General features: G+C 66.5%; 4 protein-coding genes across 4 annotated transcripts; 3 read left to right on the forward strand and 1 right to left on the reverse strand.

The window, feature by feature from the left end:
- Nucleotides 1–49: 49 nt before the first annotated feature.
- PFL1_06033 (uncharacterized protein) lies at nt 50–5,395 on the forward strand (the record flags this gene model as incomplete). Its single annotated transcript, XM_007883571.1, has 2 exons — nt 50–4,262; nt 4,410–5,395. The coding sequence occupies 2 exons, from the start codon at nt 50–52 to the stop codon at nt 5,393–5,395; spliced, it is 5,199 nt and encodes a 1,732-aa protein (XP_007881762.1).
- A 117-nt stretch (nt 5,396–5,512) lies between these two features.
- PFL1_06034 (uncharacterized protein) lies at nt 5,513–7,135 on the reverse strand (the record flags this gene model as incomplete). Its single annotated transcript, XM_007883572.1, has 2 exons — nt 5,513–6,948; nt 7,114–7,135. 2 exons carry the CDS (start codon nt 7,133–7,135, stop codon nt 5,513–5,515), a joined length of 1,458 nt encoding a protein of 485 aa, XP_007881763.1.
- Nucleotides 7,136–7,682: 547 nt separating this feature from the next.
- PFL1_06035 (uncharacterized protein) lies at nt 7,683–10,175 on the forward strand (the record flags this gene model as incomplete). The annotated part of the gene is made up of 2 exons (XM_007883573.1): nt 7,683–9,246; nt 9,364–10,175. The coding sequence occupies 2 exons, from the start codon at nt 7,683–7,685 to the stop codon at nt 10,173–10,175; spliced, it is 2,376 nt and encodes a 791-aa protein (XP_007881764.1).
- A 799-nt stretch (nt 10,176–10,974) lies between these two features.
- On the forward strand, nt 10,975–11,530 carry PFL1_06036 (uncharacterized protein; the record flags this gene model as incomplete). The annotated part of the gene is made up of 2 exons (XM_007883574.1): nt 10,975–10,989; nt 11,081–11,530. The coding sequence occupies 2 exons, from the start codon at nt 10,975–10,977 to the stop codon at nt 11,528–11,530; spliced, it is 465 nt and encodes a 154-aa protein (XP_007881765.1).
- Between the last annotated feature and the right edge of the window lie 866 nt (nt 11,531–12,396).

The following is a 12,396-nucleotide window of genomic DNA, read 5'->3' on the forward strand; positions in this document are numbered from 1 at the left end:
TCTGCTCGCTGCCGTGCCTCCGCCTTTTGCGCGCCCCTCGTAGCATGGCATGACCCGCCATGGCGACCCGACCAGCATGGACCACGCCTCGCCAACGCCCAACCCCATCGGCGGCGGCAGCTTTGTCGACGCCGCAAAGATCCGCATCCTCCTCACCCCCGTCGGCGACGTGTCCCCCGCAGACTTTGCACGCTGGTCTCAGCACGTACGCAACTTTGACATCGTACGCTTAAAGCACCTCCCCGGCGCCGCAGCCCGCAAGTGGCCCGCCCACGACTCGCCGCTGCGCCAGGTCGGCGAGGTCCACCTCTCGTTCGTCACGTCCACCGACCCCTCGCACTCGTTTCTCGCGCCCTTCAACCTGAACAGACAGGTCCTCGGAGTCCTCGGCCTCAGCACATTCGGGCCCGGCTCCGATACCGATGCCCTCGAACGCACGCCAGGCGCACTCCGCGAGCTGCATCCGGGCGCCATCGTGCACCGCGTCTTCGGCTTCGACAATGGCGCCACTCGCCCGCAGACCATGGACCTCTCCTCGGTCCAGGACGTGACAGCCAAGATAGAAGCTGCCGGTGCCAGCACGCCTGGTGCAGCGGACGACAGCAGACTCCCGCCCCAAGCGGCCGGCGAGGCACGCGGAGGCATGCCACGCTCCGTCTCGGCCAACTCGATCGCCTCCGAGGTATCCAGCGAAGGTGGCTTCTCCGGCCGCAACGCCGGCGGCCTCGTCATCTTTCCCGCCGTGCGCAAGGACGCAAAGGACGTCAACTTCTACCTCCGCACGCTGGTCGCCGAGCTCGTCGCATCGATCCTCGACGGACTAGATGGCATTGTCTCTGCGCTCGAGGGCACCCCGCTCGAGACGCCCCGCGAGACGCTGGACGGTATCGTCTCGCCGACCCGGTCCTCGGCCAGCTCTGCCCTCCAGGCCGTGACGAGCCCGACTGCATCGTCCTTTGGCACCGCAGCCAGCACTGCCGCCAGCCGGGCTTCGGCTCTGTTCAGCTCCTTTGGTGGGGGCGGCAGCGGCAGCGGTAGCCCGACCACCAGCGTTGGCGCCAGCAGCATGGGAACTGGCGGTGGCACCATCACGCCTTCATCCTCTTCGACTGCATCGCGTCCGGTCTCGGCCATCGGCGGCGGCTCACAGCCGGACATGGGCCTTCCCACCACGCCGTCGTCGCTCAACGACGCCAAGAGGCGGACCATCCTCTCGCCCGTTTCCACTGGCAAGAAGGGCAGAAAGACGTCGAGTGCCGGCGGAGTGGGCCCAACCGGGACCGGCCGCTTCGCCAAGGTGCGCGCCGACTTCCACCTCCTGGCCGGCGACCTGTGGACCGCGCTCGAGGGCTACGAGGCCTCGCTCAACTTCCTCGGCAAGGAGCGCGCCCTGGCGGGCGGGCAGGATGCCGTGTGGTACGCCAGCGCGCTCGAGGGCTGGGCAGTGGCCAAGGTGCTCGTTTCGCGCATGGGCGGCGAGGTGCTGGAAAAGGCGCCCGCTTTTGACCTGCCTGCGGGCGTCGCCGCCGCCGCCTCGGCCAACAGCGGCAAGGACAAGGACCGTGACAAGGACAAAGACGCCAGGGACGCTGCTCCCTATGCCAAGCAGGCGTGGGGCGAGATCGCAGAGGCCTACTCGCTGGCGCTGGCCATCTACTCCAAGTGCCTGGCGCCGCCCCACGTGCTGCTGGAGCCGGCGCGGTCGGTGACCAACGAGACGCCGCGCGACTTTACGCATCCGCTCATCCATGCCGGCGCCTGCATCCAGTACTCGCGCTTCCTGCTCGCCGTCTGGGCTTCGGCCGGATGGAACGGCGAGTGCTTCGACCAGCTCCTCTACGGCGGCGTGCCCCCCGCGCTGGCCGAGGAGACGCGGCCCAGCCAGGGCACCTTTACGCGCATGAGCGCTCTCTCTGGCGTGCAGCGGCACGACATCGCCTCGGCCGCGTCGTCGGCCTTGACACAATCGGTCGCGGCGCTCAAGGCGACCGACCAGATCACGGTGCTCTGCACGCTGACGAGCCTGTTTGGCTGCATCGGCTTCTCGCGGCGCGAGGCCTACCTGCTGCGCCAGCTCCAGGCCGTCATCGTGTCGCTGCTGGCCAAGTCGATGTTGCAACGATCGCGGCAGCCGACGACGACCACGTTGCCGTTGCTCTGCGACGCCGCTGACGACGAGCTGCTCGGCACCATCGTTTCGCAGGTCAGCCACGAGACACTGCGATCGGGTCCCGAGGCCATCCTCGTCCTTGCCATGCAGGTCTGCGAAACGCACGGCGTTCACGTCGAAGTCGACCCGTTGAAGAATGTCCCGGCGTACCACATCCTCTCCCGCGCTGGAGAGGGCCTCCGCAGCGCCTACACGTCGCCCAACCCCGGCAGCGCGCGCATGGACGGAGCTAGTTCCGACCTCTGGGGCGCCGCGGCCGCACGAGGTGCAGCCCAGCTCGGCTCCACCAGCGGTACGGACGCCACGCCGAGCCGGCTCGAGCTCGAGAGCGAGGCACGCTTCGGGTGGCCCGAGCAGCAGGTGGCGCTGCTCAAGGACACAATCGCAGTGGCCGAGATGCTAGGCGACAATATCGGCATGGCCTTCTTTGCCGCCATCCTGCTGCGCGACTACCATGCGCTCCTCTCGCCCGACGAGCAGTGGCGCGTGCACGACGGCCTGGTCAGGGTGACTGCCAGTGCGCGATGGCAGGGCGCTCAGGATCTCCAGGTGCGGTACTGGGGCCCCGCGGAGCCGCTGTGCAGCCTCCAGTTTGTGCCGCTTCAGGGGCATCGCTTGCCAACGGAGCGCGCACTCAAGGACCTCGATGCCAGCCCGAGCTCGGCCGATGGAGCTGCCGCCCAGGAGGGTGTCGCTGGGCTCGACAATCCCTTCTTCTGGAACCCAGCGACCGGAGCGTCCCGGACGGGCGGCAAGGACAGCGTGATGGCGGTGGCGGGCGAGCCGCTCGAGGTGATGGCCACGCTGCAGAACCCGTTCGCCTTTGACCTTGAGGTCGAGACGATCCGGTTGGTCACTGAGGGGGTCGGGTTCGAGGCGGCGCCCACTCGCACCGTGATGCCCGCCGGTGCGTTCCACACGATCCGGCTGAGCGGCACCGCGGAGGCGTCGGGCATGCTGAGGATCAAGGGCATCGCTCTTGCCCTGGCCGGATGCAGCGAGGAGACGTTCCTGCTGCCCATCTACGACGAGCAGAGCGAGCGAGAGCGTCAGCAGCGCGCAGCCGAGGCGGTCGACAAGCGGACGCGGATCAAGAATGTCGGGCTCGACGCGCGGCCGGCCGTGGTCAAGCACCGCGAAACGCTGGCCGCCGCCAAAGCCGAGGCCGAGGGAGGTGACAAGGCCAAGCGTCGCACCGCCTCGAACCGGCCTCAGGCCGAGCCCCGCTACCTCGAATGCCGGGTCGCCCCGCCGCAGCCGCTCCTGCGCGTCGAGTGCGCCGCTCTGCGCTACGGCACGCTGCACCTGTTCGAGGGCGAGCGCAAGACGCTCCGCCTGAGGATCACGAACACGTCTTCGGAGGTCGCCGTCGACTATGTCAAGCTCTCGTTCAGCGACAACCTCTCCGAGACGGCCAAGCAGGTGCTGCTCGAAGGCGATCTGCTTCCCTCGGACGCACACGAGCTCGAGTGGGACCTGCTGCATCGACCTGTCTTGCAAGTCCGGTCTAGACCGTCGTCGTCGTCGTCGTCGTCGTCGGTGTCGCGGTCGCCGCCGCCGCAACCAGGCAGCCGTCAGCACCGCCTCCATATCCCGCCAGGCCAGGCTGCGACGCTCGACGTCGACGTCCTCGGCAAGCTCGATTGCTCTGCGGGCCGCATCACTGTCGAGTACGCCAGCCTCGCCGGTCTGGAGATCGGCGCATCGGCCAAGCAGCCTGGGTTGGGCGACAAGTTCTACACGCGCTCCCTCACCTTGCCGCTCAACATCACCGTCCAGCCGCTGCTCGAGTGCGGACCGATCGAGGTGCGGCCGCTGCGGGCATCTGAGGCAGCCAAGTTGACGGCCCAGAGCCTCGCGCTGGCCGAGCCCGGTGCATCGGTACCTGCCGGTAGTGGCAGTGGCAGCGGCCGTAGCCTCGACACTGCAGTGGCTGGGCCGGAAGCGGGTGCCGACCTCGAAAACGCGGTGCGCGAGTCGAAGCAGGTGGATGCGAGCGTCGCTGCCGATCCCGACGGCTTCTGCCTGCTGTCGATGGACGTGCGCAACGTCTTTAGCGAGGCCGTCGCCGTCAAGTTTGCGCTCAACACTGGTGAGTGGCCGTCTGCCGCTGCGATGCGTTGCGTGGCTTGAGCCCCAGATGCCTCGGAGCGGCGACGAGGCTGACCCACGCTCTGCTTATCCCACCCATACCGCTTTCCCTGCATCATTCGCGAACCTATATCCGCGACTGCTGCAGGCGGGCTCAAGAAGCTCGATGTCGAACGCACGCTGGCTCCGCAGACGACGTCGCGGTTCGTGTTCCCCTTCCCGCGCCTCTGGCTGGCGAGCGCGACGACGCGGCAGGCGATCCCGACGCTGAGCCGGCGCCAGTTTATCGTGTCGAAGCTGGTGCTATCGCCGCGCGACGAGAGGCAGGCGCGACGCCGGTTCTGGTACCGCCAGGAGCTGCTGGGCCGCTTCCGCGCAGAGTGGACGGTCCTGCCCCGCGCGTCCGCGTCCTGGGGTGCCGTCGAGGAAGCGGGCAGGAGGGGCAAGAGGGTGGGCGAGATAGGTCTGAGGGATCAGGTGCTGAGCGACGTCGATGTCGCCGCGCTGCAGCGGGAAGGCGTCAAGGTCGAGTGCGCCTTTCTCCCCGCTGCCACGCCCGGGCAACCTGGCTCGCCCAACGGCGACGACGCCGGAAGGCAAGAGGACAAGACGAAGACGAGGACGGGTCGACGACCCGAAGAGGTGATGGTGCAGCGCGAAACGACGGTGACGATCCGGGCGACGGTGCACAACCAGAGCGACCGACCACTCAAGCTCCTCATCCGCTTCGTCGCCGTCCCGTCGTCCTCGTCTTGCTCATTGGAGAGCAAGGTGGAGAGGGAGAGGGAGGACGCCATCCTCTCTTCGTGCATCATCTGGACCAATGGCAACGCCAACCAGAGAATCACGCCCTGGCCCCTCGCTCCCCCTCGCCCTGTCGCTGCCACTGCGACCGCGAGCGCGGAGGAAAGGGCCAAGGAGGACGAGCAAGGGGTGGCGACGGTCGAGAAAGAGGTCATGTTCCTCTCGTCTGGCCTCTTTTCGTTCTTGGTCGGCGTCGAGGAGGTCGTTGATCGTCCCGCCTCCACCGCGGCAGCAGCAGCAGCAGGACGAGGGGGAGGGGAAGAGGAGGGGCAGGAAGAGGAAAAAGTCGTCTACGTCTCTGGCCTTCCCCTCCAGGTCGTCGTCGTCTAGATCAAGGGACTAGACGCACACACTTTCTCGGCGAGTTGAAGGCCAAGGGACGAGGATGGTGATAGAGGTGGTATGTAGATTGCAGGCAAGACGGCGTCGGCGGCAAAGGAGATCCAGCTAGGAAGCGGCGGCGAGATTGACCTTTTCCTCGTTGCCCCTCTGCTCGATGGCCATGGCGGCGGCGGCGGCGTCTGCGTCGCTCCAACCCAGCAGCTCCTCGACGCCCCTCCAGGCATCCACGACCCACTCTGGGATCCAGCCGTGGCTGAGTAGCGCGATGCCGGCCTCGAAGGCGATGAGGGCAATGATGATGACCTCCATGCGGTGCGTGGTGCTCTCGGTGAGGAGGGCGCGCACGACGCCGAGCAGGTTCTCGCAGTGGTCGAGCTTGTCGTTGAAGGTCTCGAAGCGCGACGAGATGTCGAGCTCGGCGCAGATGCCGCGGAAGTGGTCCTCCATGGGCGCATTGTCCCAGTAGAGCTCGGGCTCGTCGTAGAAGTTGTCGCGGTCCAGGTTGGCCTTTTGGCGCAGGCGCAGCAGCGTGCCCATCTGCCGGATCACCTGGGCCCGCGTCAGCGGTACGCGGCCCGTCGTCTCGAGCTGGTGCGGGATGGCCGAGACCGAGGCGAGAAAGTGCGACAGCGTCTGCTCCTGCACCGACAGCCGCGCCGACGTCGCCAGGCCCTGGGAAAAGGCGAGCTTGGCCCGCAGCGGCGTCCACTCTTCGTCAATCGAGGTCGTTGGTGGCGGTGCGGTCGACGAAGGCGACGACGACGACGACGACGACGACGACGGCTCGGCATCCGACACCGACGACTGCGCATCCTGGTCGGCTTCTACGGGCGATTTGCCGAGGACGATCAGGCCGTCGCGGATGCGCGTCGTCTCGGAGGGGTCGACGAGGCACTCCATGGTCTCGTCTCCCATCTCCGTATACCGGCCGAGCTCGACGACGTGCTGGAGGTCGCGGCCCTGGATGACCTGGCGCAGGAAGCGCTGGGATTGCGAGAGCGAGAGGTTCCAGGTGATGTAGGAGCCGGAGCGGAAGATAAAGACCTCGCCCGTGGGTGCGGATGAGGTCGACGCCGACGGTTGAGCGGTCTGGGGTGCCGAGGAGCTGTCTGGCTGCTGGTGGTGGGGCCAGGAAGGCACGTAGATGACTTCGTCGCGCTCTACCCACTTCCAGCCTGGAGGGAGGCGACCGGAGCGGATGAGGGCGTTGAAGTCGTACTGGTAGGCGGTGGCCCAGGCAAAGACCTCGGAGACGTGCTTGCGGTTGGCGGCGGCAGGTTGGCGTCGGGGAAGGACGACGTCGTCATTGGCGATGGTATCGTCGAGGGATGTATCCTCGCGGGCTGCCCTTGCGGCTTTTGCGGCAGCGGATGCGGAGGCGGCCTTTGACTTTGCCGATTTTGTCGAAGGGGGAGCCTGCTGCTTGAGGGCGGTGATGAGGTGTGGGGGCAGGTTAAAGGTGAGAGAGCCGCCGCCCGAGCCGGACTTGCTGGGAGCGTAGGATATTTGGACGGGTTTCGTGAGCGGTTTTGATGGGGTGCCTGGCGAGGGTGGTGAGGGTGAGGGAGAGGGGGAGGGTGGCTTGTCGTTGGACGACGAGGAGGAGGATGACGAGTTGAAGCGGGCCGGGCGGATGAGGCGAGGGAGCGCCGGTGGACGTGGGTCGAAGCGTGGTGGTGGGCGTGCGAGCAGGCGTCGAGCCGTACGTGCGCCTAGCGATGGCAGCATGGCGGGCGAAGAGGCGGTGGTGCGGTGGTGCGGTGGTGTGTGGTGCAGGTCGATGGAGCGGGCGGGCGCGGGTGGTGGCGACAAGGAAGGCGTCGGAAGAAAGAGGGGCGCGGGGCCAGGGCCGGGCCCCGGGGTGGAGGCAAAAAGGCCAGGCTCGGAATCGGCACTCCAAGCGGACCGAAGGCGGGCGGGGCGGCCACCCGCAGGCTAGGTTACCAAGACCCAACCCGACTTCCGAACCAAGGTGCCAACTTGATTATTGCCAAGCCAGCAGCAGCCAGCGCGGGCCAAAGCGTCGGCCTCGAAAGTGGGGTCCAGCCGCCTCGCCTGCCGAGTGCCGCGCTTCGGCACAGCCCCGTGGCTGGCTGGCCTGGCTGGCTCGAGCTTGGCTTGGCTGGCCTGGCCTGACCCCATCCCTCCTCACCCAGCTCCTCTCGACCCTCGCCCTACACCACCACCTACCTACATCGCCACATCTATCGCGTGCTTCAGCCATCTTTTAGCCAGCAAGTCGACCCTACATATACCACCGCCAACCTCACGGAGCATGCCGCCCGCAGCAGCACCCGGCACCCCTCTCTCGCAAGCCCCACCTCCGCCTCCACTCGTATCCCTCAAGTCGGCCGCCAGCGCAACGACCACGCATCCAACCTCACCGCCGCCATCCTCGCCACCACCGCCTGGACACAACCGCAATGACCCGTCATCACAGCCAGCCGCCACCGATGACGCCGTCGCCATCCCCGTCACCATCCACTCGGCGGCACAGCGCGGCGACCTCGCCACCATCGTCGACCTCGTCCAGTCCGGCACCGCCACCGTAGACCAACGCGACAAGGACGGCATCACCCCGCTCCACTGGGCGTCCATCAACGCACAGCTCCACGTCTGCAGGTACCTCATCGACAACGGCGCACACGTGGACCCGCTCGGAGGCGACCTCGTCGCAAGCCCCCTCCAGTGGGCCGCCAGAAACGGTCACACCTACGTCCTCGAACTCCTCACCAACCACGGCGCAGACCCCACCATCACAGACTCGCAGGGCTTCAACGCCCTCCACCTCGTCGTACACTCGAGCGCAGTCATGCCCCTCGTCTACATCCTCCAGCACCCCGCACTCGCCCAGCCAGAGGGCTTCGACTCGACCGACTCCCAGGGCCACACCGCCCTCATGTGGGCCGCCTACCAGGGCGACGCCATCTCCGTCGACATCCTCCTCAAGCACGGATCCGACGTACACAAGCGCGACGCATCCGGCCTCACCGCTATGCACTGGGCCGTCGTAAAGGGAAACCGCCTCTGCATCCGCCTCCTCGCACAGGCCAAATCCGACCTCTGGGCAAAGGAGGCCTCGGGAAAGACGCCCCGCGACATGGCCATCGAGCTCAAGTCGATCGGCGCCTACCGCAAGGCCCTCGCAGACGTCGGCCTCGACGACGACGGTCGCAAAAAGTCGCGCACCTTTGGCGCATCCACCGACCGCACCGCAAAGCTCGCCGTCATGGCCGTCCCCTTCACCGCCCTCGGCCTCATCTTTGCCACCCTCTCCACCCTGCCCTGGTACACAGGCATACCCCTCGCCATGGCCGAGTTCTTTGGCATGCACCACGTCGTCACCCGCGTCATCCTCGACCCCATGGAGCACGACTTCCTCCAGCGCTCAAACTACTTTCTGGCCATCGTCTCGGGCTCGATTGAGTGGGTGGCGTGGGAGTGGGCCACCAAGCTCGCCTCCAACGTGCCCGGCCACGCCACCGCCAACCTCTTTTTCGCCCTCGCCCTGCTCCTCTGCGCCTGGAACCTCTTTCGCGCCTCGACGCTCGAGCCCGGCTACGCGCCCACGCCCCAGAACCCAGAGGAGCGCAGGGCCGCCGTCTACGCGCTCGCCGCCGAGGGCAGGCTCAACGGCCAGACTTTCTGCGTGTCGTGCATGGCGCGCAAGCCGCTCCGCAGCAAGCATTGCAAGCTCTGCCGCCGCTGCGTCGGCCGCCACGACCACCACTGCCCGTGGGTGGCCAACTGCGTCGGCGTCGAAAACCACCGCCAGTTTATCGTCTTTGTTGCCGCGCTCGTCGTCGGCATCGTCCTATTTGGCTATCTCAGCGCTTCCTGTGAGTCCATCATCCGTGCGGCCGCAGTATCGATCCGCGTGTGGCGCAGGGCATGCAGGGCCCGTGACTGATCTGACCCTCTCCTCCGACCTCTCACCCCGCTCGCCACCGCTGCAGACTACTCGATTCACGCGCCGCCATATGATCCGTTGCCCGACCCGACGTCGGACGCGGCCATTTGCCACCTGCCCTCGACGCTGCTCTGCTCGGCCGTGGCCTTGGACCCCTTTTTGCTGTCGGTGACGTGCTGGGCGCTCCTGCAGCTGTCGTGGACCGTGGTGCTGCTGTCGGCCCAGGTGTGGCAGATCTGTCGCCAAATGACGACGCTCGAGGTGTCCAACCTGGGCCGGTACGGCTACATGGGCGGCAAGGGCGGCCAGAGCTACTCGGGCCAGCAGGGCATGATCGCCCTCCACCTCTCTCGCCAGGGGGCGCCGGCGGGTCAGACGGCCGAAGGTGCGCTAGGCGCACTTCAGGAGTCTGCCGGAGTGGCGGGGCCAGCGGGGGCGATCAGGAAGCAGGGCGGACTCAAGGGCGGCTGCAAGCGCGGAGGCGACCTGCTGCTCTCGATTGTCGGTCTCGATCTCTACACGCGCGGCAAGGCGGGCGAAGGGCTCAAAAAGGCCAATCGCGCCAGCAACCCCTTCGACGTCGGCGTCGTCGGCAACTGTCTCGACTTTTGGAAGAAGGGCGACGAGCTGGGCATCCGCTACGAGCGCATCTACGACGTGCCGCCTGGCGGGTTCACGAGAGGCGGTGGCCGCGCTGCGGGGGCGTTGGGCGGAGACCTCGAGGCCGGCATGGGTGGGCTAGGAGGGTGGGACGACGGCGCTGGGCAGCCCAAGGAGCGGAAACGGTGGAGCATGTGGCAGAACCTGCGCGGCAAGCGGGACGGGTACGCCCTGCTTCCGTCTGGCGGTGGAGCCTAGCTCCTGTCGCGGCACGGTGGACGATCTCACGGACGGTTGGACGACCTGACGACCTCGACGACGAGTAACGAATCCTCCTCTTCTAGATGGCTTTCAACGACGTTATCCTGCAGAGCACAGCCAGACGTCGACACGACGCGATGCAAGTGCAGGCGCGAGAACGGCGCCGAGCGGGAACCGCAGCCTGATGGTACTTCTGACCGTGGGGCATTGATGGTCGAGCCTGGACGAGCTCGAGGAGGCGCATGGCCGGCTTCGAGTCGTCTCGGATCCTATGGTCCTTGGTGCTCGGTGCTCCCTAGAGAAGTCGGCTCGATTCCAAGCCGACGTCCAAGGAAAAGAGGGACCGGATGGCAGGGCCCCAAGCCAATGGAGATCGTCGGTCGAGGCAGCATTCAGACTCGACGCATGGCCTGGCCAGCTGGTGGGCTCGCTGGCTCGAGCGCAGAACGCGACGCACGGGTCGCCTCTGGCCTGGTCGAGCCTGCACCGCCCGCGCTCGCCTCGCCTTTCCTGCCCTGCTCGTGCAAGTCTGCTCCCTTCCTCTTCTCGTCCTCCATCTCCGCAGCTTTGTCCTTCTCCAGAGCCATCCCGCTCTCCCGACCCCTTCAAAAGCCCTGTCCTTCAACAAGCCCAAGCCCGCCCGAAGCAAACTCCCTCCTCCTTACTCCTACTCGACCGCATTCACGCAAGGCAGCACCTCGTAAGTGACCGGACCAGGCGGTAGTAGTCGAGACGGTATGGCCAGCGACGTAGATTCCCCATCCGGTCACCCCGTCCGAGGTCCCTCATCTCCGCCATGTCCTGCCTCATTGTCGCCATTTGCGAGCGCCGCCCGACTCACTCCGCCGCCGGCATGCATGCGTCTTCCTCCTCTCGTTGTCTCCATCGCTTTCCCTTACCAGACCATGTTCGCCCGAGGCTATGAAGCGGACGACAAGGCGGTGGTCTACGCTCGCAGCTACATCATGGATCCCAACACGGCCGATGCCGTGGGCGACGGATTCGTGTGGTCCCCCACTACAACACGCCACATTTGCAAGGACATCACCATCATGTCTGACTTTCGCACCGAAAAGGGCGTCATCCGCCACAACACCGACCTTTCGGGGCACCACGACCGCGAGATGGCCTTCGAACTAGTCGGCAAGATGAGCATCATCGTCACCCAGCCCGACGGACGCGTCAAGAGGGTCTCGCTCGAGGATGTTATCTACTGCCCGGAAGTGCCGTACAACTACTTCTCGGCCAATGCCATCGAGAGCGCTCCCTCCTTGCGATTCTTGGACAGCCTCGGACCGGTCCTCGGCCGCCACCTTGTGCTCGCGGACGGAACGATTTTGAGGGGCGTCTAGCGCGGCTACGTCCACTGCCTCGACTTCACTCCGGCCCCCAAGCGCAAGTCGAGCGACGGCTGCACGCACCAGTAGGCGCAAGGACAGCAGGCCACCTGCATGGCCATCGTCCGCATCGTTTGGCCCTCTCGTCGCCCCCTCTGCGTCCTTCTCCTCTCTCACGTCCTCGCCGTCCCTCTTCTTTTCGCTCGCGCCGCTCGCCCCGCTCCCGGTCTGGCAGGCTGGCCTGCCTCGCACCGCGTTCCTGGTCTTGGATCTTGAGCACCTCGTCTAGTCCCTCACCCACAAATGTACCCCTCCTTCCTGATGTCAGCGCCTCGAGGATAACCAATCTAGAAAGAGCCGCGGCGTCTCGTTCCACGGACGGACGGCTTCCGTCCTGCTCGAGCCGGGAGCGACTTGATCCCGCTCCGCCCGTTTTCCTCCTCGCGTCCAAACGATCCTCGCCGCTTTTGCGCCTTTTCTCTGGATCCTCAAACCCGCATCAGGGTCCTGCGCAACTCGAAGAGGATCGAAACTCGCCTTTGATGGTCCAGCATCGACGACGAGCAAGGAAGCCTGGCCGAGCAGTGGGCGGGCAGCGAGCGAAGAGCGGCTGGCCCGGCCTGGCCTGGCCTGGCTCGAGCGCCGAAAATTTCCGGGCGAAGCCAGGCCAGGGCGCACACGCGTGCCGTCCTGGCTCGTGCCTGGTCCAGAAGACGGGTTCCCTGTCCTCCCTTCGCTTTCCTCCCTCCTCCCTCCTCTCTCCTCCCCGTTCACTCCTCCCTGCCTTTATCCTCTGCCCCGCCTTGCTCTCTTCCTCCCCTCTTGCGCTACTTACGCCGCTCCTCGTCACTGTCGCCACCGAGCCCCGCAGACCCTTCTTC

Source organism: Pseudozyma flocculosa (assembly GCF_000417875.1).
Source record: "Pseudozyma flocculosa PF-1 unplaced genomic scaffold scaffold00023, whole genome shotgun sequence".
Taxonomy (NCBI): domain Eukaryota; kingdom Fungi; phylum Basidiomycota; class Ustilaginomycetes; order Ustilaginales; family Ustilaginaceae; genus Pseudozyma; species Pseudozyma flocculosa.